At 39.4% G+C, this 26,698-nt stretch overlaps 1 protein-coding gene across 1 annotated transcript in view; it reads left to right on the forward strand.

The window, feature by feature from the left end:
• Positions 1-26,698, forward strand: part of KIAA1598 (KIAA1598 ortholog) — a 48,582-nt gene that overhangs the window by 10,891 nt on the left and 10,993 nt on the right. Inside the window, exons 5-12 of the mRNA XM_009582213.1 lie at positions 477-558; positions 3,173-3,267; positions 14,786-14,932; positions 16,274-16,427; positions 18,527-18,632; positions 20,338-20,420; positions 23,760-23,869; positions 24,532-24,585. Coding sequence (XP_009580508.1) covers positions 477-558; positions 3,173-3,267; positions 14,786-14,932; positions 16,274-16,427; positions 18,527-18,632; positions 20,338-20,420; positions 23,760-23,869; positions 24,532-24,585 — 831 coding nt within the window. The remainder of the gene's footprint in view (positions 1-476; positions 559-3,172; positions 3,268-14,785; positions 14,933-16,273; positions 16,428-18,526; positions 18,633-20,337; positions 20,421-23,759; positions 23,870-24,531; positions 24,586-26,698) is intronic.

Below are 26,698 nucleotides of genomic sequence, written 5' to 3' on the forward strand. Positions count from 1 at the left end.
AAGCCATGTACTGATGCAAATCAGGACTCAGTGGCTCTTCCTGTCTATGCAACACTTGGATTCAGAAAGACACAGCTGACAGCTCTTGGACAATAAACAGAGCCCAGGAAAAAAACCAAAACAGCAGCCTGACTATCTTAAAACGCGAACAGTCAAGGGCAAGCTAGTAACTTTTCAACCAAGTGCTCATCCTGAAAGGTTCCAAAGTTGTTATATTTGCAGCTGTGACTCGTACGTGTCATGCGAATGGGCCATGGGAGCCCCATGCGAAGGATTGGTTCACAACCCTTTAATGCCATCTGTTATGGGGTCTGTTTGGGGTGAAAATGTTTTCCATCCCACTGGAAACCCTAAGATCAAGCCAAACCTAAGAAACAGAATTACTGAAAGCAAAATATTGCTTGCAGTATGTCTTGCTGTATGCCTTATGCCACTAAAATACTCTTATTTTTTATTTGTTCTTTATACTTTTCTAGGTGAATAAAGTGAAAGAAGAAAAGGCTGTTTTGACAACAGAAGTTAATAAGCAGCAAAAACTGTTGGAGAAATGTAACAGAGGTGTGTGGTCTCAGCAGGTTCTCTAACAGTTTTCTACATCCTTTGCAGAAGCTTCAGAGCTTTTATGTTGTTGTGCAAAGAACAGGTTACAGAACAGTGACCTTGGTCCAGATCTGACACTTGGCCTCATTGCCGCAGGCACTGCATAAACACATGGGCTATTCTAGACTATCTCTACTCCAGGAAAATGTGACAGTGTTAAATAGCAGGTTGAATGTGAGAATAGGAAAACTTTTTGCTCTGTGGCACAAGTGGCAAACTAGGGCAGGAAGGCAGTCCTTCCCAGAGATGGAGTTTGAACCTTAATCTGCTGTTTTCCAAAATCACTACCTCAGCCTTCCTTTTAGTTGGGACACAGCTAATAATTTTGAATATCTGAAGACTTAGGAGCAACTTGTTTTATGTTCAGAGGGTAATGAGGAAAAGGCAAGAGTGCTGGGAATGAGGTAAAGGGGATTTCCAAGTTATGGAAGGAAAGCAGGGACTTTCCATTACTGGAAAGAGATGAGAGGTAAAACGAGGGCAGGGAAGTCTAGAAAGAGATACGGCTCAGAAAAGGAAAGCTTTTGCTTGATGGAGGCGAGTGCTTCCACATGAGAAATAGTTGACCCAAAAGAAGTTTAGAGGGAAGGGGAAAGATTTTAGTGCCTTGGATTACTGTGCCCTTTTCACTTGTTGCTTATTTAGCCTTGTAAAATTAAAAATTGTTTGATTAAAAGTCTCATTGGCTGTTTCACATTTTCCTGAAGTGGAAGATAACGGGCCTGGCCAAGATATAGTAGGGCATATCCTGTAAGCTTCCACCAAGTGTTCATCTCTTACCTCTTCCATGTGTCTGCATTGCTTAAGCCTATGACAGGCAGTACTTGAAGACTCTTAAAAAACCAAACTTCAGATAAGTTGATTAGACAGATCAGCTGGAAGAAGCTTTTGATGGGATAGTGTGGCAGGTGAAAAGTTTCTGAAATGTTTTCTTTTTTCTAAGCATGATCAAAAGAACAACCCCTTGTTTCACATTTGCCTGTTTTCCAGGAAGGAAGACTTATACCAGGCTAGGTCCTAATGCACATAAAGCAAGATTATTTTTTTCTGTATGCTTGAAATGAGCTACAAAAGTATCTATTCAGTACCTATTATATTCTGTGTCTATGTGGCACTGTCTTTCACTGAAATGTGTTGATTACACAGTTGTTGAATTTGTCTTAAATCTTTCTAAATGTGTGGGTTGTTTGTTGAGTTTTTTGTGGGTTTTTTGTGGTTTTTTCGGTTTTTTTTAAGTTAACATTGAGAGTCAGGTGGGCTGGGATGTGTATCCCACTGTCTAAAGTACCACTTAGTGTATGTAGCTTTAAAAACTGTTAACGCTTGTCTCCAAAAAGGCAAGGAACTCCAGTGTCATCACCCTGCAAACTATCTTCAGCCAGTAAAGCTTATCAAGAGAATGCAAGTGGTCACTGAGATATGTTAAGAATAAATGATACTTGAGTACTTACAAGTGATGCATGCTGTCCTGGATTGAGGCCTGTTCATCATGGTTTGGGGAGGCATGCCCCATGGTTCGCTTTAGCCACCCATATGAGCCTCGCTTTTGTGAGCACAGTTTAAATACAGGCAACACAAAATTGCACTTCTTTCTTCTTGAGGCTCCTTTAAATCTCTGCTGTAACCACTGTCGTGGTTTAACCCCAGCCAGCAACTAAACACCACATAGCTGCTCGCTCACTCCCCCGCCTCTGGGGATGAAGGAGAGAATCGGGAGAGTAAGTGAGAAAACTCGTGGGTTGAGATAAAGACAGTTTAATAATTGAAATAAAATAAAGTAAAATAGTAGTAATAATAATAGAATATACAAAGCAAGTGATGCACGATGCAGTGGCTCACCACCTGCCGACCGATGCCCAGCCAGTCCCTGAGCAGCGAACCCTGCCCCCTGGCCGACTCCTCCCAGTTTATATACTGAGCATGATGTCATATGGTATGGAATACCCCATTGGCCAGTTGGGTCAGCTGTCCTGGCTGTGCTCCCTCCCAGCTTCTTGTGCACCTGGCAGAGCATGGGAAGCTGAAAAGTCCTTGACTATGTAAGCACTACTTAGCAACAACTAAAACATCAGTGTGTTATCAACACTCTTCTCATACTAAATCCAAAACACAGCACTGTACCAGCTACCAGGAAGAAAATTAACTCTATCCCAGCCAAAACCAGGACACTCACTCAAATCAGGTAGGCGAATACAGGTGCCTTCAAAATAACATAGTAATCTTTGATAGATTCAGCAAGGCTCTCTTGAGGCTTTGGTTGCTTACACCCAAAGAGGCAAAATACGATCTGTGCTACATGATGCCCGTTACTGGAGATTTTGAGTCTGGGCAGGAGGAGTATTAGTCTATTCAGAAGATCAATAGTTGTGCATATATATAGTGAGGTTTAGAGCAAACAGGACAAATAGTGCAAAGCAGACTGTATATGGAAATGTAAAACTAGGTTATACCTTCCTTCAAGGATTCATGGTACTGAGGAATAGTGGCTTATCTGGGTAAATCAATTGGTACTTTCTTCTTATTTTGATCCATTCCACTTCTACTTCTGATCTTGTTTTATTCATATAAACAGTGTCTGTGCTGGCAGTAGAGGAGTATGAAGAGCTTCATGTAAACTTTGAACTGGAAAAGAACCTGCGGAAGAAAGCAGAGTCGTTTGCACAAGAGGTGAGTAATCTAGAAAAAGGGATCTTGTAAAATGAAGACATTGCAACTGGGCAAAAAACTACCAGCTTAGATGACTTGATTTCAATTTCCAGCTCATGTACAAAAGATGTCTTTGAATCTCCACATACTACTTAGCTAACATCTGTGCTTTATCCATAAAATGGGTTTACTATTTCAACAGCATTTATAAAGCACTTCAGAATTATCCATGCACTCTAGGGGGGCTTTAAATTTATAATGGGCTTAGTCAGCCACAACATTTCAATGTGGTATATGTAGTGGTTGGATCTGGGAAGGATTAGTGATAGTAGTGATACAATTTGAAACACTGTGTTTTTCCTGAAAAATATGTGAATTCACAAAAAAAGCATTGTAAAATACAATCTTAGTTGAGGTTTGTGCAAGTTTGGCTGCTATTTAACATACGCCTTTTGAATAATGTACTGCAGGGAGCAGTCAAGCTGAAAAAAATTGTTTCCATTTTCTAGAAAAGGTATAAACGCCCAAAGAGGAAAATGAGGTAGCATTATGGAGTGGCTGGTGGTTGCTCTGATGGCTTGTGACTGGCAATGTTTGCCTTGGAAAATGCTGACAAACTCTTTCATTCTGTTGGTAGACCAAAGCCCTATAAAATAATGAGTTTATTTTTGTTTTGTTTTTTCTCTGATGTGCTTTTTCCGTTTGCACTCTGGATTTTGAGAAATCTGCACTTGGGTTATATTTTTAAACTTTTCTATCCCAAGCCATGCCTCAATATTTTCTTTAATAAAAGTTGGGCTTCCTAGGTAATCATTTTTCAGGGAGGTCAGCTTTAAAGAAAACCATTATATATCAAAATTACATGAGTCATCAGTATTGAAATATTGTAAATAAGGGAAACATCTGATATGAAGTGGATTTTAAGATTTTGAAACCATGGCTGCCAGCATGCAGATATTTAGCGTTCAGGAAGTTAGCTTTGTCTGAATAAGAGAGCTCTTTTGCTTTTTGTCTTTGCTGCTGCTGTTTCTCTCTCTCTCTCTCTCTCAAAAAAAGTAGTTCGTAACTCTCGTGCATCTAACTGCATTGTCAGTGATTGTAAGCAAAGACATATATACATTTTGAGCCTGTATAGAAAACAGTGAATACGCTTACTGTGTTCTGTTAATCTTGTGGGGTTTTGCTGGTATTTGAGTGTTTTGGATATGAACAGAATCATATAGCAACATTTTAAATGAAACAGTTTTTTGGGAGGTTGAGATAAACTGTAAACAAATTTGAAAATCTGGAAGCTAGGGGTGAGGAAGTAGACCCAGATGTTGCTTGCACTCATTCTCTCGTGCCTGAGAGCTCGCTCTCTCGGTGCCATGTACAAAGGTTGGAGAACTTCAGGGCACCTGGGCCAAGGACACTGGTTCTCTTTCTCCTCATTCCACCTTACTGTTCTTTCCTTTGCAAGGTCACCCTGTTGACCCTTTGGGAAACCTATTGAAGCAGCTAACTTGGCAGAAACCTAATAACTTCTAGGTCAGATCAATTTCTCTTTCTGTTAATAGGAAAATTTGCATTTAGGTAACAGGGTTGGGTGCTCACCCTAAAGGAGAAAGGTATTTGCAAATTCAAGTGTATTAAGCTTTGACAGATTCTCTTTCATTCGTACAGGTATATGGTGTAACCTGGCTTTAGATAAACTACTGCTTATCAGTTCCACTACTGAAGCTTTAATCATTCGATGAGTCAGCTTGTAATTGAAATAAATTTAAATTTAAATAGCTTGTATATATACACATATCTGCAGTCTCCTGCCTATTGTCGTCAGTATCTCTGCCACGTGTTGAAAATCTAACTGTACTTCAGGCAAAGCTAAAGCAGCTGACACATTTTCTCCCCAAATGAATAAGAAATGACAGAAATGAAAATAATTTACTAATTATTAAAATGTCCTGTTAACTTCCAAATTTTAAGTATAGAGATGGACTTTTCAGGATGCTATTAGAGTGAAGAGATGTGGGAGAGAAGTCACTCAAGAGGAGTGATTTCTGAAATCAAAGAGACTGCGCTGGCAGCCTCCTCCAAACCCCGCTTTTACAGAGTTTTGTGGGATGGAGCCCAAATTCCTCTGCTGAGCAGAGGACACCTCCCTTTGCCATGGCTTCAGTGCCATTGGGCCATTTACATTTTGATCAAGGCTCACTGTGGTTTTTCAGAAATAAAAATGAGATCTGTGAATTCCATTCACATTTATTAAAGATGGAGACATTTATTAGTGACCTAAAGCTGTTAAATGAAATATTGCCTATGTTTATTAGGTATTCATTTCGATTTTTTCAAGACTGTTACCAGAATGTGCTATAAAATGTTACCTTCTTGCAACTATTTTTAAATTTGAGGATACCTGGATTTGTTCTTACCCATACTTTTATGATAGCTATATTTATAATGCACTATTTTTTTTTTTAAAGCTCCTGAGACAGTGCAGGCATTATTGTTTTATTCGCAGTGTTTGTTGACTGTAATATCTGCAGCGCTGTTTTTTTCAGAAAGCAAATTTCTAAGAATGTTAAGCATGTTCATTTAGCATGCATTATTAAAGTATCTACATTGCATCTCATACTGTTGCTTTGCCTTATCTTCTGAAGTACAGAACAATTATGTGCTTCTGTTCATTAACTGACAACAGAAGATTGTAAGTAAAGGTCTTACATCTTTCAGAAATGAGTAATTTATAAATGCGCAGTTAAGCTGGTTTTCAGATCATAAGAGAGTATAATCTGATACTCTGGGCCCAGAATGTTGCTTCTGTTTAGATTCATAACTGTAATATTCAGACAGCTATACATTTCGAAAGAGGATATTTAAAGTACTTTTTGTATTTGAATAACAAACTGACAGGCAAGCTGCTAAGTACAGTGCCAAAGAATTGCTAATTATTTGCAAACAAGTACTTCTTGCTTGTTTTTTGTCATTATATTATGCTGTTTCTTCTGAAAATATGGGCCCCTGTTGTTACAGATTGAGAACGTAGCTCTTTAGTTGAGGCTTTTCATTCCATGAAGTTCTCCAGTCCAAAATGGAGTCATTACAACAGTGAGCTTCAGGCCTGCATTAGTCTTTCCTTTGTGTACCTACTTCTCTTCCTTTCATACCATGCTATTCAGAAAGATTTTTGGAAGGTTTTTTAAAATACAGGAGCGTGTGACAACAAAGGCATTGCTCGTTTGTGTTTGGGGAACTAGTAGCATTTCAAATTACTTTTAAAATCTATTATCGTTGGTCTGGTTTCACACTGATGGTGTCCCTTGAGTGACCCGAGACATTAGAGACACAGGCTCTGGCCCACAACTTCATCCACAACAGCAAAGCTTTATGCTCGGGTGAGGTCGTAAGAGCATCCTCTGGCATGGATCATGCAAGGTTGCAGCTGTGTTTTGGGAGCTGAGGTTTCTAGGATGTGCTTACAGGAGCTGGTTGGATTACACTAAGGATGTGCAGGGATTTGCTGCTTTCTCTTTCTTTCATCAGCCACATGTTTTCTCTGTCCCTATAAAATATTTCTTGAAAAAACAAAAATCTTGCTGGATTTTTGCTTGAGTTTTGCAGAAGCCACAACGGTTGGTTGTGGTGATAAGCTGTGCAGTGTTGAGAGAAGGAATATGTTTGAGGAAAGGGCAACACCATATGTTCAGTGCTTTGTGCTTGACTTGTTTGGAGCACTTTGAGAAAGGAAATGGGCTCCGAGTAACATGGGTCTCACCGCAGCACTGCGTAGAATTTAAAATGGCACATCTTAGTGTTTCGTATTACTATTGGCGACATCTCAAACAGCCCAGATGTGTCTTTTAGTTCACTGAAATATGGGCTTATTGCCTGTGGAGGGGCTTGTTTGGTGGTGGGCTTGTTGTCTTTCTAAGGAGCTGAGGTATCTGAAGCTTGCCTTGACTGGGGCAGTTGGCCCATGTATTCAGATGAACCCCTTTCTCCATAGCATGGCTTCATCTTTTAGCTTTGCCCTGCTGGGGCTGCATTGCAGCTGCGGTGGGAGGAGACCAGATGAGCGACTGGTGCGGGCTGCTTTTCGAAGGGATGCCCTTTGCGTCCTGCCCTTCTGACAAGCAAGGAGGATTTGCCACAGAACGTGAGCAATTGGGAGTGCAGGTGTGAGAGATAATGGGTGGGTGAGCGTGTGTGCAGAAGCGAACAACAGATGGGGGGGGAGGAAAGACAAGGAGCGAGAGAGGGAGGGAGCAAGCGCATATAGGAGTGAGCGAACACTTGAAAATCAGAGCTTTTGATTAAAAAAAAAATTCAATACAGCTTTAATTATAGTCATGCTGCTGGCACCACCATAATATATATTTAATTAATCAAAAATGATCCAACTTCAAACATTAGAATTCATGCTCTTTAGAGGTTCTACAGAAACTGAGTAAATATTGTCAGCCATGGTGTGGAGAGGGGGAAGGAAGAAGAAAGAGGGTTTGAAGTGAGTCACAATCCATTGTGAAAGGTACAGGAATCTGCATAAAAGAACTAAATAAATAGAGTGTGTAAGGGGCGGGGGCATGGAAAAATCTGTGCCTACCTGAATAAAACAGGGTTGTTAACACAGGAATCTTGGCAAGCTTAACCAGAATTCTAGTGTCATGTTTTAAGAGACACTAAGATCTCTCAGCTCTTTGTGGAGCAGTTTATAAGAAAACAAAGGAAGACAGAAAGCATCTTGAAGGCCATCGCAATAATATAGAGGCTAGCCCTGAAAAGCACTCTTCCACAAAGATGAGTAAAACACAACACATACAGCCAAAGCAAGCCAAAAGGGGAGGAACACAGTGAGAGATGTAAATTGAAAGTCTTAGTGATGTAAAAATCCCAGGAGTTTAACAAAATAATCTGGCATAAATGGTTTATTAAGCATACATCCTGCCTTGCAACAATATTTTGTAAAGTGAACAGTTTATTACTGTCGTGTGTGCTGGCATGGAGACAACCCTTGCACCTAAAGTTACTCCGGAAACCTCCCAGAAAAGAGGCAAGTGTGCTCTCAAAGTTAGCATTGAGCTGTTGTTTTCTGTCCTCTGTATCTTGGATAAATAGAAATGAAGTGTCAAACTGCTGAGCAGGTTTGTTGGGGTTCCTCTCACTTTTGAGGCTAGCGTAGGCTTTTTCTCAAAACACACAACTGGAAAAAAATGAAGGGTTTCTCAAATGTTTATGGTTATCTGTAAAATAGTTTGCAGTTTGAGAGGTCGAAAGGCTGCGTTCAAAGGAACTGTGATCCAGATGGATTAAAAAAATAAAGTGAATCTGTAATGTGCACCGTTCATCTTTTCCTTGACTTTCCCCTCCAATTCTCAATACTTATGGATGCATTAAAACAGCATACTATACCTATGTCTGTGTTTCTGAGTAACTATTACACAACATGTTTGCATTTAACTTGTTTACCTCAAAATGCCACCATCCCGTACCTGGGCCAGTGCACAGCTGTCATTACTTAATCTGGACTGAATCTTTCCTTATTGAAAGATAAAAGGTGGCTATCATTTTACAAGACTTAGGAAAAACTATTGTAATTCTTAACAGATGTCTGCACTACTCATGAGGTTGTGTGCAATGGATTTGGTTATCTTGATGGCACGAGCTCCCAAAGAACTCTTCCTCAGATGTATTTGTGACCTTTTGGGTTAATTTGTGAGGACTTTTGCATTAACGTGCTAGATCTGTGAGTGGATACTGCAAAACCAGCACTCACAGAGCAACTCTGTGCTTACAGGTACCACACTTTGTGCATTACCAAGGACAGTTCAACAGAAACTGGTATCTGAAGGTAATTAATTTGCAGTCCAGCTGACTGAACTGGAAATAATAATTAAAGAGACATGATAAGTGGTTAGTATTTGGATTCTCCTGAACTTGAATGTTACCACTTTTGAAGCATGATGCAACACTAATATGTTTCATCAAGATTTTCCCAATAACAGGCTTGTGAAATGGTAACAGACGTATGCTCTAGGAAACCATCTCCTTGGTCTCTCTCTCTTTGTTTCCCCCCCCCTTTCTCTTTTTTGTTCAGGCAATTAATCTCCTGGGAAAAAAAGTGAAGAGGTTTCCTCCTTTTTCATGTGGTATCTGATCTATTTCTGAATATATTAGATGCTGTCTAAATGCTGTAAGACTGAGCTTTATAGAATGTATCACTATACTTCTACCATGACAAAAAGAAAACTGTTAACTGCAAGAAACGAAGAAATAAGTAACAATAGAGGGGTTTTTTTCCCCCCCTTTATTTTGGGCCTTGAGCAGTTATGCCTTATAAACAAAGAATGAGTGCTGTAGTTTGACAAACCCTTTTGTACAGAACAGGCTGTTAAAATAAATAATACTGTGTTTTTAAGGAAGGCACAGTGCTGATGGGGATTCAGTTTTCTCACACTCAAAATACATGCTCCAGGCACCTCTGTGGTGAGAAGCAAATGATGGACAAGAAATAGGGTTAACTCACCTACTCCAGTTCCCCCATTCTGAGTAAATTAGACCTCTTGAGCTACAAAACTGGCTAATGCTACATCTTGTAGCTCTTTAGAAATACTCCCTTCAGAAGTTGTCTGGCAATTAGCCAAATAACTAAAGCAACTGTATTGTATCTTTATTAGTCTAAAATTGATGCAGATCTTAACAAAAACTATTAACCATAAAATATTATGAATCATCTGGAGAGTAGGGAGTGACTGTTGGCTGTCCATTACTATGCATATGTCTTTTTCATGATTGTGTTGCTCAGTTTTTTGTGGCAGTTTGAAAATCTAGCTAGGGTTAGTCTTTGGCTCCTCTGAAAGACGAAGTCTATGAAGGTCACAACATGTTGCCAGAAATGCATCACTCTGGTTTTCCATACTTAACGTTGCGTGGGTTTTTTTGGTTGTTTTTTTTTTTTTTTTTAATTTTTATTTTATTTTATTAAAAGAAGTCTTGTCCTGTGCCCTCCATGCCCTTGATATTAGCTGTTTGGGTAATTTTCTGTCTGACATCCCGTGACAGTTACTTTCCACAGAGGCAGCTCCCAGGTGGAGAAGAATATAAGCACCAGATACAAAATTTTCAGATCAGAGTAATGCCACATGCACTTAAAATAAAGCTTGTGCTGAAGTAAGTTTTCTGGATTGTGTTCTAACTGCAGATACCATTTATTTGTTGTAGCTTTTTTCCTGAGTAGCACTTCAGACACCTGTGAACCCACTAAACCACAAAGGATTTGTGACTCATATGAGGCTGATATCATTGCTTGATGTGCAGCATTGCGCCTGAGTGTAGAGAGAGCATTTCTAGGTCAATGTCCAAACTATGGGTGTGTTTCTTAATGTGTTTTAATAAGATGTGTTTATCAACTCTTGTATCAAAAAAACCCACTAGCCATTGTTTTCTGCTGTAATATTTATATGCAGTGAAGCTCACAAGCCCAGGTGTCCTTGATAATACAGTACAGTTAAGCAGTTACACAGTTAAGAGTATATATATTTTTTTTTTTCCCGATTAGCCATTGAACTAAAACCCACACCTGGATTTATATTTTAAACTGAGTATCTCCTGAATTTAGAGCCGCTTAGTGCCCTGTCAAGCCGTAATCAGACAAGATCACTCTGTCCCCCGCTCACATAAAATCCTTCAGACAGCCTGTTCTTTTGGGGAGATAAAAGTATCTTGACTCTACCTCTCTTGGGACTTAATTCAGGTCTGAACACAAGACTATAAGGTTTCAGGGTACACATAATGCAAAAGACATCAGCTCCTGTAAACTATAACAAATGTAAATGAGTGGTTTGCCACTCCATAAGGATGACTTACTGATTTCTCACTAGGATGTGGAGTGTATGGAGCAGAGCTGCCAAGGATTCAGGGCCAATTGCTCAGTTGACTGATCTTCTTTTTTCTGTTTGAGACTTCTGAAGTTTGACTCTGCCTTGCTACGTACGTTTTGTTATTCTATTCATAGTGGGTAGCATTTGCCACTGATTTTTATTTTACTTTATGCAACCAATGATTACCTTATTATAACAGTGGTGCTGCATTGAGACATTCTTCTCCCTCCGAACTGTAGCTAAGACAAAAAAGTTATTCCACATAGTGAGTACCCAAAGGAGGTATAGATGGAAATGCAGCAACATATGGATATTAAAGCATTTTCTTTGGCCTCATTTTGCTCCTGGGAGAGGAGTTAGTTGGAAAGCATCCAGTTATACCCTGAACGCTACTTGAATGAGGATCGAAGTTCCCAGGGACTTGACACTAACAGCATTGCTTTCTAACTTTTTTAATGAGGAAGAATTCCTTTTTCAGCTCTGGTGTAAACAAAAAACAGCTGCAGCGAATGCTCTGTAGGGTAATGGTTAGAGCAAGGGTCCGAGAATGAGGTGTGGCCCCATTAAGGTCAAGGGAAAAACTTCTGTTATTTTCAGGATTTCACCCCCTTCTCTTTTCCCCTCCCCAATTCTTGTGCAACCTCTGCTGATGGAAAGTGGCCAAGTCCCAGATTTCCTGCACTTTGGAGCTTCTGTTTGTAAACTCGGGGGGAAAGATACGTAGCTGGTTTGCACAACATTTGGAGATTTTTAAAATTAAAATGATAGGTGTAAACAAACTATGGTGCTTTGTGATCTGCTTTTAGTTGCAGTCATGGTTTCAGTAGATTCCTCCAACATCGACTTATGTTTCTAGCATTGAGTGGGGTACTTTGCAGATAATTGTCTAGCAGGTGGCAAAGTCGGAACTAATCCATCAATTGGTTAAATTCCACCTAGTCCAAATAATCCTGTTAGTAGCTGTTTTGCCCTTTCAGCAGTCACTTCAATTAATATTCAGGCATGTGCAGGCAGTCAGGTTTCTGCCCTGCTGATTGTTTTAATTTTAAACTAGAATTAATTTCTAAGGTTCTTTTTTGTCCCATGTCAAACACATAGAGCGACCTCTCAGAAACTTGCCATCAGTTCATCACCAGCTCTCTTTCTGCTATATCTGCCATCTTGTCTAGTTTTGTCTCTTCCGTTTGGAATATGCCAGTACATCAAGGACATGTGTGTAAGTAACTTCTGAAATGCATGGGGCTCCCCATGAGAAATCAATTTCCATGTATCTGATTGCAGCATATATTGTAAGCAGGAACGTATTTGCAATGTCATGAAAGCAATTTATAAAGTTAATTGAAAAAGCAGGACTTCATGTGAAAAATTATGAATGAAAAGGTTTTCACCCAGTTCTTCAGGAGGATTTTTTTTTTATTTTGTTGCAGAGGAGCATGAAAGAAAGTGAATATGAATTTTCTACATTTGGTGAAATATCTGCTCAAGTTGAAGAAATTAAGTTGCTCTACTTGATTTCTTCTTGTCTTGGCAGCTTTCTGCTCCCTTAGGCTGGAACAACTCTGTTCTGTTGGTTTTAGTGGCAGAAGCTCAGGGAACAAAAATCTGGAATTACCACCTCAAACTATTATTCAGTTTCAAAAAAAATGAAACCCAAGTTTTCACTTTGCTTTGAAAGTTCACAGTAGGTAAACGACGATGTTTGCTAAAGGTGGCTTCTAGAAAGATGTTATTTCTGTCAGGGTTAAATAACTTTTGACTGACTTAACAGGAAAGCAGGAGGCTTTGAGACAGTGTTGAGTTCTTTAGCAGTGATTTAGAGGCCTTTCTAAAGTATGATGTTTGAAAGATGCTGTTTCTTTTAAGAAGATAAAATGTTAATCAAATAGATGAGTTGTGATACAAAGGTAAACCTTTACAGGTTGGGGTGGGTAGCTTTGATTCTGAACTTCTCTTGCCTTTGAATTGTTTTTGCCACAGCCCTACTAGTGTAAGGTAATGCAAGCATAATTGGTTTGACTGGCAGAATTTTGGGACAGGGAACTGATGTCCAGTGCACATTTGCACCACGCCACAGTGGCCTGTGTATTGTCATAAATTTGTTTTTGTTTGTTTTATAATGAAGTATAGTACTAGAGCCTGTATTCGTCGTTTCCTCTTCACCGAATACTTCCAGTCCTTTATTGCCTACCCCCATGGCACAGCTTTGCCCAATGAAGTGTTCATTGTAGGTTTTATTAGCATTAAGGCCGCATCAATTGACTCTTCTTGGCACGCAGAGTCAAGCAGGCTGCATTGTGAGTTAAAAGTTCAGCACAGTCAGCAGCTTCTCAGTCTGTATGTACAGCTAGAGAGAGAGTTGCTTGCTAAGAAGACTCCGTTGAAGCGTCTGTGCAGAGCTCTGGGTGGAATGCTTGCCACGAATCTGCATGAGCTGATATTTCTTTAAAATCCAATTGTATTTAAAAAAAAAAAAAATCACATAGCATTGCAGTAGCACCGGACGGGAAGAAACCATATGTTGTATCTGTAATTTTGGTTTGTGAATAAATAGTATGGGAATCTGAAAAGATCTCATGGAATTTTTGTATTTCTAATACTTTATTCTTAAAATATCTTCTTGCTTTTGCTGTGCTATACAACAGTGTTTTTACTGTCTGAGGGAGTGTCTGCATTCTCAGGCTGTTCTCTGTTCTCCTGCCGTAAGTGGCATGATTTGCTGACCTGTGCACACTCGTCTGAAACCTCAGCATGACCCAATCCCTATTTCTTCTGAAAGAATAGGCACAGCTGAGTTTGTCAAGAGTGGAAGCCCCTGTTGGCTGAGGGGCAATTGTCTACCTGAAGGAGATGTCAAGATGCAGAATAAATTCACAAGGAATCTTTTTTGGCAGGAAGCAATTTTTTTTTTCCTGGGTTCCTAAACACCCTGGAAGGAGCAGATCTCTCTTATGGAAAACTGAATGTGCTGACAGCCTCCGCACCTCGTAGGTGAAGCCTAGAGAAATGTGTGACATTTTTATCAGTGTCAAGTCTCTAGACTATTTAAATTTTTTTTTTTTCCCCGTAATGTATCCATTCCCCACATGAAAAATGGGGAAGAGGAAAGAACACAAGGATCAGAACTAAAAGGCTGAAATTGCCCTGAAATGCCTTTTCCGGGGGCAAGTGCATACATAATTACACAAACATGGACTGAAATTCATTTTCCGAAGACTCTCCATCATTCACATACCCAGGTAACCCTCAAATAAGTGGGCTTTACGTCGAGGCTTGCAGATGTGTTTGAGGAGGTAGCCTGTGAATTCATAGACATTTTTTCCTCCACCTAGAGTTCTTTTAATCTCTCCAGAGCTGCCAGAATAGGGATCAGATTGCTCCCATTTCCAGGAAACAAAATTCGGAGATGCATTTAAATTCTGAATGCTGCCAACCTGTGGGTAATTGAGGTGTAGCAGGGGGTAGTTCTCTCAGCAGACACCTGGTTCCTTTCAGTGTGAGCTTAGCCCTTGTAAATTTTACTCTCAAACTTCCTTTCCCCTTCCTTCTCACCTTCTTCCTCACTATACCTACCATATTAACATGATATTAATTTCTTCATTTTCTTTCCAATTGCCATTTTTCCCAGGATAGCATTAGACTGTGCTTAACTATTGTTTTTGTTGGGGTGGGTTTTGTTTTGGCAGATGTTTATTGAACAAAACAAGATGAAAAGGCAAAGTCAGTTGCTTCTGCAAAATTCTGCTCCTGATCAACAGCTTTTGAAGGCTTTGGATGACAATGCTAAGCTAACCCACATATTAGAAGAAGAGAGGCTTCAACACCAACAAAAGGTAAAACAGGATTACTTTTCATCTCATGCGGAAGTCTTTGAAAGCCTCCTGAATTTAAGGAGTGTCATCTATTTGTTAGGTTCAGAATTGAGATCTTGTCCCCCATAAGAGTTTACAATCTAAAAACTAAACTTCAGAGAAGATTGTGATTCCCTTCTTCTGGGACACTGGTAAGACATGAGTACAAAACCTGAAGCTTTTTCAGCCTGGAGGCTCTGGTTTAGATAAGTATTTTATTCTGGATGCCAGTAAAGAGCAATTACAAGCATTAAGTCAAGTTCCATTAAGTGAAGAAGAGATGACAGGAGAATATTTTGGAATATATTGAGTAATATAAAGGGTATTTTGGGGGGAAAAGCTAAGATGACCAGGAGGTGAGACGTAGGCAGTTCACATTAGTAGTCTGGTCACTTGCTAAAGAAATGCATGGGGAAGAGCCAGACATACTGGAGCAGGGAAATGTTAGGTGTGCTTTGCAGCAGGCAATGCTGCAAAGTGGTGTGATAGGATGTAAAGTGCTAGGATCTAAACAAATACATTCTTTGAAACTGGACTAGATCAATCTCTAACTGGGAGAAATCACCATTGCTTCACTTAAAAGTCTGAAAATGAGTTTTCCCTTAGCTGTGAGGCCTGTTCTTAAAACTCGAGTAATAGAGTAATTCTAGGAACAGGTAGACAGTTCCTGTGCTTTCATCAATGCAGCAATACTAAGACTATGTGTAATCTCGCAGGCTTCTGTATGAGTGTTTTGGAAGAATAATTGCCAGTTCATAGAAAGTCTCTGCATCTTTGGCTCCTTGAAGTCTAGAGCAAAATATATATATTTAGGGAGTTGGGAAGTGATTGCTACTCTGCACCTGAATGCTGCCTCTAAATCTGATGTTCCATAATTCACCCATTGGCATCTGCGTGAGTTGAGACAAGGGAGTTTAAATAACCAACCTGTCGGTGGAAGCAGTTGGTAAGAGAACAAAAATGTTGATGTTCTCGTGCTTCAAATGAAGAAATGTTCTGAAATTAAATTCCAATTATGTGATAAAAACTCTATAAAAAGAAAAAGGGAACACCTTATAGCTTAAGTGCTTTGGAGCTAAAGATGTATTCTAAAGAAGAGATAAAACAAGTTAGGATCATAATAGAAAATTCTGACATCTCTCAGAAAAATCTGTCCAGCTCTCATTCAAAAATTGTCCTCTTTCTGGGACTTGTAGTTCACTCCTATACTATAACATCGTGTTTTCAGGAATAACTGTGCCTCATGGATTATTTGTTATTTGTCAAAAGGAAGGACAGAAAATACCATTTATTGTAATGAATGCTATTGTTTGCCAACTGCAGATCAAAGAATTGGAAGAGCAGCTAGAGAATCAAGCACTGCATAAGGAGATTAGTCGTCTTAAACAGCAACTAGAACTTTTGGAAGAAGACAAAAAGGAGCTAGAGCTTAGGTGTCAGAACTCAGAAGAAAAAGCTAGAGACCTAAAGCATTCAGGTAAAATCATGTAATAACTTTCATTTTAGAGAACAGTTGGGTCCAGAATGTGTGTGAAAGAATAACCTTGTAAAACTTCTGTAAGGTATAAAAATACTCTTGTTAGATTGCCCTGAGTCTTACAGATGGATATATACATGTGAAATGGGTTTCTGTGTGAAAGACACAATCCTTCGTATTCAGTCAAAATGTATCCTCTTACCTAGTTTTAAAAATAAATAAAATGGGATAACTCTGCTCTTTTTTTTTTTTTTGTTGCAAAGATGCACAGTGATTTATCAGACTGTGGAATCTATATTGTCTGAATTGTACAAAAACATCCCATGATTATCAAGCTACCCCACCATTTTATAGTCTTGCAGTAGAAGACACTAGTGAAAATAAAGACATGATTTAGCCCTTCATATTGACATGTGAGAAAACAATTTCTGCTGATGTGAGAGGGTCTGGGAGGGGGTGTGTGTGTGTGCGTGTGCGTTCTTTTTTTTTTTTTTTTTTTTAAAACAGGTATTTAAAAGGTAAGTACTGCCTTCAGAGCCTTACAAAGGGAGTTAGCCAAACAAATCTGGTGGGCTTTTATGGCCCATATCCATGAGAATTATATATCTAAATCTCTTACTTGTAGTCAAATATTTTTGTCAAGTGACTGAAAGGAAAGAAACAGCCTTGCTAGCTACTGTGTGTGTCTGTCTCTAAGATTTAAACTAACACCCAAAGAATACGGGCAGAAAAGATTCACAGAATATTTAGGAGGGAACAACTGTTGCAGTGCAGATGTTCATACAGTTATTGTTATCAGGATGGTCCCTGGCTTGTCTGCAGCATCCTATCTATTGAATGAGGAAATTTCTGACCTAATGCTCTTTATTTAAAAGTGCTTTTAAAAAGGGCCCCTGGTGTGTGTGGCCTTGCTATAGGGAATGTGGGGCTGGTTAAGTATTTGCATGTGCCTTTGCTTTCAGTCCTTGTTCAGCTCAAGGCATAAGCAGGTGCTAGTTTTAAGTATGACACCTGGTCAGAGAAGCATTTGAGCCCCTGTCAGAGGAGGCCAAAGGCCCTATCCTTAGTTAAGACTCCACGAATAGCCATGCTTTTCTGAAACGTATCCTTAAGAGCAGGATTATCTTTAAGTTTGTTAGCAGTCTTGCTTGGAAGAACTGCTTTGTGTTAGAGTTTTACATCACCCAGCCTTAAAAATACGCCTAGGCAGCATATGAGTTCTTAGCTGCCTTGGAAAAGATCTAACCTTCACAGCAGATTCTTTCTTTCCAGGCTTGTTTGTCCTTCAGAAGGAATTCATCAGCATAAAGATTATACCTGGAATTTAAAGTTACTCAGTTGATTTTTTTTTTTTCCTTTTTAAATTTAAAAGTAAATGTTAAAGATTGTAATTTTAATTTTAATCCATCATTACGAGAACAAAGAACCATATTCACTTTGGAAATCATATTCTGTACTTCTGCCATAATTCCTACTGTATTCAGAACAATTGCTAAGAATTTTAGTAGCTAGAAGAAATTTAAGACTTTTTTTTTCTCTGTTTCTGCCTTTCCCCAGTTAGTTGCATTTGACGACATTTCAAGTGCCGAAAAGTAATTTCCACATTTTAGATCTGACATGAAAACAGGAGAGAAAGAATCCATTCTGCCCACTGCCCAGTTTTGACCATTTTTGTGGGGAAAACCCACACCATCAGCAAGACAGAGATAAGTCTGGAAGCGGAAATTGTTCATTTCTTTCATCTCATGTTAGTTCATTCTCAAATGCAACCTCCAATAGACCATCACAGGAATGAGATGAACTTTTCCCTGCTCTTATCATTTTATATGAAGAATCCTGTATGAGGGAGAGTGTCATTTTAGTTTCAAAAGCAACTCTGTTGGAGGTAACTGGTTTAATGAGAATCCTGTGCATCTAGGACATTGTTCTTGGTAGAAAATGTTGCCAGAAATAGGACTTCCTAGCAGTTCTGTAGTTTAGTCTTCTTGTTTGTTTTTTAGTTAATTAGTAGCTTTTTTCTTAAACCATCAGACTTGGTTTTTAGAGCAGATTTGAGAAACCAAGAACTCACTCTGGTTTGTTTTATTGATCTTGCGCAGTTGATGAACTTCAAAAACGAATACAGCAGTCTGAAAATCCTCCACCACCTCCTCCACCACCACCTCCTCCTCCTCTTCCTCCTCCCCCTCCTCCTAACCCTATACGGTAAGTGCTTAAACCAAGGGTCACAGCATTAATGCATTGCTGAAGCAGAATACATTACATGAGTTTGCATCTTCAAAGAAAAAAGGGCTTTCTCCATCTGTCTTGGGCTCTTTACCAGCAGGACACGCTCTGTGCCCCACCTGCCAACAGACTAACGCTCTGACCAGTTTTGAACAGTGTCTGCCTTGCCAAGCCTAACAAATTGTCTAGACTGTGACTTTGGAGGAGGAGGGATACCTGTCTCCTCTAAATTTAGGAGATTATTTTTTTCTATTCACCTGATAGCTGTAATTACAGACTTGTGAAATGCTTCTCTGAATCTACTACTAAGAAAACCCCTTTGAACCAAAGGATATGTTGGATTACTGTGTGTCCCTTCCTGTCGGATTACTGGTGATGAAAATGCAGACTCCATTGAGTTCCCACAATTTCTTTCATAAGTTAAAAAGAAAAAAAAAATAGAAAATCACCACCCCATCATCAAGCAGTTTTGGGTGAAATTGTCAAAATTAAGCCTGATTTTTGCAAAGGACTGTAAAAGAGGCTGACCAATATATGATGTATTGGGCATTAGACCCAAATTAATTAACTAAGCCCTAAAGTGTGCTTCGTTAATTTTAGGAACTCAGCTAATCTTCACGTTGTCTGCTTGGTTTTAAAAATAAATGGAATTTGATGACACTTTCTAACTTTCTGTAATAGAAATTACATGCAGGAGTCTTAGTCTTGATAACTGTTGTGTTAAATATATGAATAGAGATGATTAGTAGGGAGAATTCATCCCTTTGTGCCTCTTGCTTTGTTTTTAGAAATCTAAACTAAACACGTTCTGAACAATTGTGTTTGGTCCTTTGCTCCTTTTACGCCTGTTAACTCATTTGGCTTGCTTGCTTCTTTCTCACTAATGTGTAGCATGAATTAACTGTGTGGGGGTGTTGTGGGTTTTTTTTGTTCTGTTTTATTTAAGTTTGTGCCCTTTACTATTCGGAACAGATACTTCATTTTAAGCGCTGTAGTAGCTAAATCAGAGTATTTCCTTCAAGCACTGTGACTTTTATGTGCATAGAGGTTGTTTCGGAGCCTAGGCACTGGATGCTGCTTTTTTCTGGGACAGAGTTTTGACCCTTTATGTCAGGGAGGTCACTGTACAGTGTTCAGTAGGGAGTGACAGGCCTCACTGACACATCAGATGTGCATGGGAGCTTGTACTTGGGCTTTAAGATGAATCATTTCCTTGCCTGGACTTTTACGTTTTGACTATAGTGAAGGGATAATTATTTGACACTGTAAGAAGATTACAAACTTGGAGTTGGTGAGGAGGTACTGATCACCATATTTAAGTGTCCTCTGGAGAGTAATACTTCACTTCAATATCTACAGCTCTTCCTTCCTTTTATTATGCCAGAGCAGCTTCAATTTGTCATGTGTCACAATGAGATGTCTTTTAATATTCAAATCTTGGAGTGTTTTGATTTGTGCCTAATGTCTGTTAAAAAGAAATAAATTTCTCTGGTGCATATTGATGGGAGGCATTGTGGGGGGTAATTCAGTACATACATCTGCATTCAAGAACTGTTAAATGAGTCTTTTGTAAGTAGCTGTATAATCAGGTATAAGCAAGCTGTTTGTGTGTCATGTTCAAGTTCATTCTAACAGTGTGTAATACAGGACAGAATGACAATTTGCAGTTTCATTTTCCCCAAAGGTCTCTCATGTCAATGATTCGCAAGAGATCTCACTCTAACACCAACGTCAGCAAGAAGGAGAAACCTCCTCAGCAGGAGTCAGGTATGGCTCATCCTTTCTCAAGTCATGCGGATTATTCACTAGGTACTGCAGATAAAGGTAGTGAAAATGAACTGTGGGTACAGATAGTGATGCAAATGCTTATAATTGTCAACATTAACAACTGCTATCCATGTCCCAGCATATTCATCTACCTTCAGTCCAGAAATGTGATTGCAGCCCAGTCATATGTGCTCTGAGATAGGAAGTGGTATCTTTGGCATTGTGGCTTTGGTACTGCAAGCTTCCTCGAGATCCCTAGCAAACTTGCATAGCCCTCGTAGCCGTGTATGCCCCCACAACTGAGCTGGTGGTCAGCATCCAATTTATTTTTTCCAAATGGATTTTAGTATAAACAATCTTTGAGGCTGCAGATCAAAAACCTTAAGGGAAGACCTGGCACTTGCTGTAACTGAAAGAAAGTTCTTATCTTCCTACTTCTGGCTCTCGTGCTTATCAGATATGTCACTGAGCTGATTTCATTCACTGATGTGGCAGAAAAAATTGTGTTTGTTTTTTTTTTTTCCCTTGGGGAGAGGGTGGTCATGTTTATTATAGGCTCACAGAAGGACCTGACAAGATAAGCTGGGTATGGTGATGCGCTGGGTGAGATGGATGGGGAGAACAGAATAGTTTAATTTAGGCCCCATGCTGTTACATTGACTCTGTGCAGCTTGTCGAGTTGCACCCTGGCAGTCTGGAACTGCCTGTAGTAGTTGCACTACAGCAGCGTTGAGAGGCTCAACCTGTGCCTCTACGCTGGAGATGCTACAGCATGTAGCTGCAGCTACAATATGTCCAGGACTTTGCACTTCCACAGGTTGTCTGGAAGAGGCAGAAGAACAAACCCGACAAGCGTTAAGCTGAGAACACGTTATATACAGGGTAACCCAGGGAAGTTTCCAACTTCCAAATGGCTCCTTGTTTGTGATTTCTTCCGTCCAGAGCCTCTCCACAGAGCTAGTTTGTTAAATGCTTCAGTTTTCATCCCTCAGTTCGTATCTTATGAAATTACCACTCAGAGTTGACTGTTAATGCTAATCCTGTAATAATACTGAAAACCTAAACCAAAACAGAATCTTGCACTAAGGTGGCTCTGCATGCAAAGTAACAGCTGAAATTGCATTTTATTGTTGTTAATGGAAGCTGGAAACTTAGTAGGTTGAGAAGAGGAGTTAAGTACAGATTTACAAATGATCATGAGTGCCTGAAGAGTCAGAGCTAGTTAGACAAGTGTTGCCAGTTAAATAACCGAGGTTTTCCTCGCTGCTTCTCTCTTCTTTCTGAAACAGCAGGAGTTTGTTTGCAGTGAATTGCTTAACTCGCTTGCTGCCACTTAAACAAAGAAGGGGGCTGTAGAAGGGAACCTGCCTGAAATTATAGTTATAGGATATAACTGTTAAAGAAAAAATCGCTGTTAGCAGACTGTAATGGTATGTAAGCATGGCTGGATTGTTGGATGGAACCAACAAGCAGAAAGTGGGGGAAAGGAAGTATTATCCCTCCCATTTTTCAGGTGAGGAACTGATGAATGGGGTGACTTGGGCAGGTCTGTGGGGGAATCTTTGGGAGCTGATTACCAGTTTGAGAGGAATAAGGTTGTTGGTCTGGGTAGAACCTTGTACCGAGATCTCTGATGAAGAGTCAATCTTAACCTTTCAGTAAAAGCTCAACTATGTTGCCTTCATTTATCAAGTTTCCTTACCTTGAAGCGTCCTAGATGTTTTGATTACACCTTTTTGTTGAGACTGTTAGAAACAGTGATTGCAGGAAATACTATGAAATTCACTATAAGTTCTGTACACCCCATTCTTTCATTATTTATTAGCAAACTTTTAACAGTTCTGACCTTTCTTCAATCACATATAAACTGCTTCATCTCTTAATAGTTGAGCTGTTCTTAAAATAAAAATAAAAAAGGGGGAAAGTTCTTTCTTGATCTAGTTATTATATCCAACTTGAGGCTTGTTTTGACCCTTGTTAAGGACTTAGAATGAGTGGTTTCTATCCCATACCACGAATTAAGCTTTTATATTTGAAAAAGCCTGTTTGTGAAATTAAAGCCTGACATTAAATCGGCTTACAATCCAGAAACTGCATTTCTATGAATCATCAATAGTACCCTGACAAGTGAAAGAGCGAAACTCTATTTAAAATTCCTGTTATATAAGGTACAACATTGCAGCTTTGAATAGCGTCAACCATATTTCTCCATGTATTTGCTTTAAGTAGTCTTTTTTTTCCCCTTTTTGGTACGGCACCTTAAGTGTCTTTTGTTACATTATCCAGAACACTGATAAGTTAACAGCTATTGTTTAGGTTCATCACACAGCTTCCCGTTTCATCTGAGTATTTTGCGGTTCTGATATGGAACCTCTTGAAAAACAGCAGGTTCCTTCCATGGTATTTAAGTTTTGCCCTTTAACTTGGTATAGTGTTCTTTAATGGTGTGTTTTTAGTTCGGTCTGAGATGTTGGTGTATCATTCCAGCAAGGTTCTTAAAACCACGTGAAATACGAGACATATTTGGTAGTCCTGTAATGGGCTGCATATAGGCCTCGCCATGGGGCTTTATCAACTTGTCCTGTGTCAATGAAGCTGTGGAAATTTCTGCTGAGCCACAGTGAAGAGATACAGTGGAAGTGGGGCCGTATTCTTCAGCCTATAGCACTGAGCTTATGCAATTCCCAAACAGGAGCGTTGTGTTTTTCAGGATCTGGGCCCCGCTTCTGCAGGCACTGTGGTTTGCCATTTGCAGAGTCCACGGCTGGATCCTCAATGTGTGTAGATTGGCATTTTATCCTTGAAGAGCTTGTGACAGCTTAGCTTATAGCAAAGATCACTAATAGTGCTGAATCCAGAAACTAGAATTCCTGATAACTAGAGATGAGGTTGCTGGTTTCTGCTACCACGTAGAAGGTGGAAACACTTTTTAGATGTATGTGCTGTAAGGTAAAGTGCCTCTCTGTGGTGGGGAAAATTAAGAGTAGGATAGTGGTCCTGTAAGAAAGACCCTGTGAACAGCCCACTTATGAGGAGAAAAATAAGCCTCTGTATTTATGCTTATCATTTATATTTTTAATAAAACTGAGAAAAAGCATGGATTTAGATCGTACGTGAGCAATACGCATCACACATCCAGGCAGGAAGAACTACTGCAGGGAGTATAGCTAAGTACATTGTATATGCAATGCCATTTAATCATTAAAACTAATTTATGATTATGGTAACAGGCTATATATGGCAAGCAAGCTGTTCAGGAGGCTGTTTAACACGTTTTTCTCTTCTATTTCTCTGTAGTTCATATCTGGAATGTGATATGCTTTTTGATTTTTGGAACAGGTGAAGAAGTTACGGATCTGAAGAGACAAGCTGTTGAAGAAATGATGGACAGAATTAAAAAGGGAGTTCATCTGAGACCAGTCAACCAGTCAAGCAGACCTAAAACAAAGGTTTGGAATAAATAGCAGAGCAATAATATTAGCTGAGTACAGTAATTTACACTGAAAATAAATCAGGCTTTCTGTGAAACATTCAAAAGAATACGTTTGCCTCACTCACCTCCTTTGCTTTGCTTGATTTTGAATAAAATGAATTAGAGCAGCATATATATGAAAAACAGAAAAAGAAGTGAAGCCAACAGTAAGTAAATAGAAGCCCAGTTTCTTTGACACAGAAAGGAACTGAAAACAAGCATCTTGTAAACAAACAGCTACTGAGAAACTAAAAGCACAGAGGGAAAAACTGAACTGGGTAAAGGGGGTGATCAAGAAGTAGACTGTATTTAGCAGTATTTCTTCCTTTTATGCAACACTTAGCACTAATACATGAATATGGCCACTATAAAATATTGCTTACCGTCTTCACAAAAACGTAATCTTTCTTTATGTGTAGGCTGTGATTCACTGTGTTACGAGCTGAGACTCTTCCCTTCATCTATATAAGAAAATAGATTGAATGTTAGGCGTGTGCCCATGAGAGGAGAGAGCAGAGGAACATAATACAAGTGTATGCTTGTGCAGTAGACCCTTGTGCGACGTCTGTCCTCAAGTACAAAGTCTGTCATGGTCCATTTCACGTGTTTTTAACATGCACGTGTTGTCTTTATTTACAGCCAGAAACACCAAAGCCCTCTGAAAGTGCAATGAAAGAATTAAAAGGGATTCTGGTAAGAAAACTTGTAGTTTATATTTCAGTTTTTTCTTCTCATTTTGCTGGCAGGGCCTTCTGTGCAAAATGGCTGAGTATTTGAAAGTTCTGCATTAGTGCTTTGGTTTGAAGCCGTAGAGCAGTTTTGGAGTGAATCCCCCAATTCCACTTTTGACTTTGGTCTGACTGAAAGCTTGGGTTTGGTCTTGCTAACAGAATTTATTTTGGAGAAAACTAGCCTGTTAACTCCGTTCCGGATTTGTATGTTCCTGCCACTAGAGGGGATGTTATGGTCTGCACCTGCCATAGATCCTTTGGAAACTTTCCAAGTACTCACAGTGGGGATGCTTAGGGAGGGAGAGGCAGCTGAATAAATCTAGTCCAAAGTAAAGCCCTGAACTGCACGTACAGTAGACATAGGGTTCTCATAATCAACTGCTCTGAACTCCTGCTCTTTCCTGAGGCACCAAATTTCTTGTTAGCATAGACATAGCCTAAATAGAGCAAGAGGTCTCTAGACTGTCTACATTTATATGTAGAAAAATTGATTCTGAATAGCTGTCTGCATACCCATTTGTCACTAAATAAAAACATTAGGCATGGGTTTGGTCCTGCTCAGAGCAATGTGCTATTTGCTGCTGGTCTGTCCTTTACTTGTATATTGCGTTGCTTATTTAACTGGTTGTTTCTTTTGCGCAAGTGCTAAAATTCTATCAAAGAGTCAGAAGGAGCTGTAGTTCTTGCTGCCTGACCCTTTTAAAGTTGAAGTGCAACTTTGGCACATTAAATGAAATTTTGCCTTTGTAAGGTGAAATACGGTGAAATTCTGCCCATATCGAAGCAAAATGCTTCACATCTACTCCACAGAAGGTAAGGCTAATCATTCTAATCATCCCTAATGGCACCTGAACAGCCCTTATAAAAATAACTTCAGTATTGTGTTGAGTGACAGTACAGCAAAGAGTGTAGCCACAGCCTGTGCTGTGATTTAAAATCACGAGTGTGGCACCGGTGACATGTTAAACTTACTGTTCTCCAGTCACATGAAAGCAGGGGAAGAAGGGAAGAAATGATCCTAGAGAGCCCCCAGACCGTAATGCCGAGCTCTAATTAGAGGGACACATAATTAAATGTGGAGGTAAATAGAAAAGGAATAAAATGCAACATGGAGATTATGTTTCAAATGGAACTCAGTAAGTATACGAATAGTTTGATATGGTGTGCTGTTTGGACCAGTGGGGGTTGGACTCAACGATCCTGCCGAAGGTCCTTTCGTTTTCTAATAGCTGTTTTGTTTCTTTGACGCTGTATCACTGACATCAGGGGAGACTTGATTATGTGCTTCAGAGGGAGCAGAAAGCAACCTACAGTCACTGTACTTCTGTATCTAGCTTGTTGCTTTTGAGCCCTTCAGGATATTTGCAGTATAAGACAAACTATATAAAATTCAATTCCAGTCTGTTCTTGAGACCAATCATTACGCACAGTCAGACAACAAACATGGGGGTGGGATGTGATGGAGTAAACATTTGTTGTTACTATGCTAATTATGCATTTCATGTAGACCTCCATATAATTGTTACAAACAAAACACATTTATGTTCTGTAAATTGCAGAGTTTGAGTGACTCCGTTGTGCAAGTTGCTTTCGTATGTGTACATTTGTACAGATCGGGAGCATAGTACTCATTAATAATGTACCTGCTCAGTTAAATTTCAAATAGTTGCCAAAGAAGATATTTTAACTTTTGGGCGGGGGTGAAGAATTAGTATCTGAAAGTAGTATAGCTTTTGCAACTTGCGATGCCATTTCTTTTTGTCATTTGCTATTTCTGCTCAGAAGTTATGTGCTTGTCAACAAAAGATGTTAAGAATATGTTATTTATGCTCTGGATAGCTGCTATACGACATGTTTTGGAAGGCTGAATAAATGGGATTCCTGGGGATTCCTAAAGATGGCAAGACTCAGAGAGAGAATGAAATAGCACATGGGTCCCAAATTTTCAGTTGCATTATAAACATTTTGGGGAAATTTTACAGTCAAATTACTAGTTGCTGATCTAGTAACTGACTCTTGTCAGTTAGGAAATGCATGCAGTATACACTATGTGCATGTGAAAATGTGGGCAATTT

Source organism: Fulmarus glacialis, unplaced genomic scaffold, assembly GCF_000690835.1.
Source record: "Fulmarus glacialis isolate BGI_N327 unplaced genomic scaffold, ASM69083v1 scaffold44357, whole genome shotgun sequence".
Lineage (NCBI taxonomy): Eukaryota > Metazoa > Chordata > Aves > Procellariiformes > Procellariidae > Fulmarus > Fulmarus glacialis.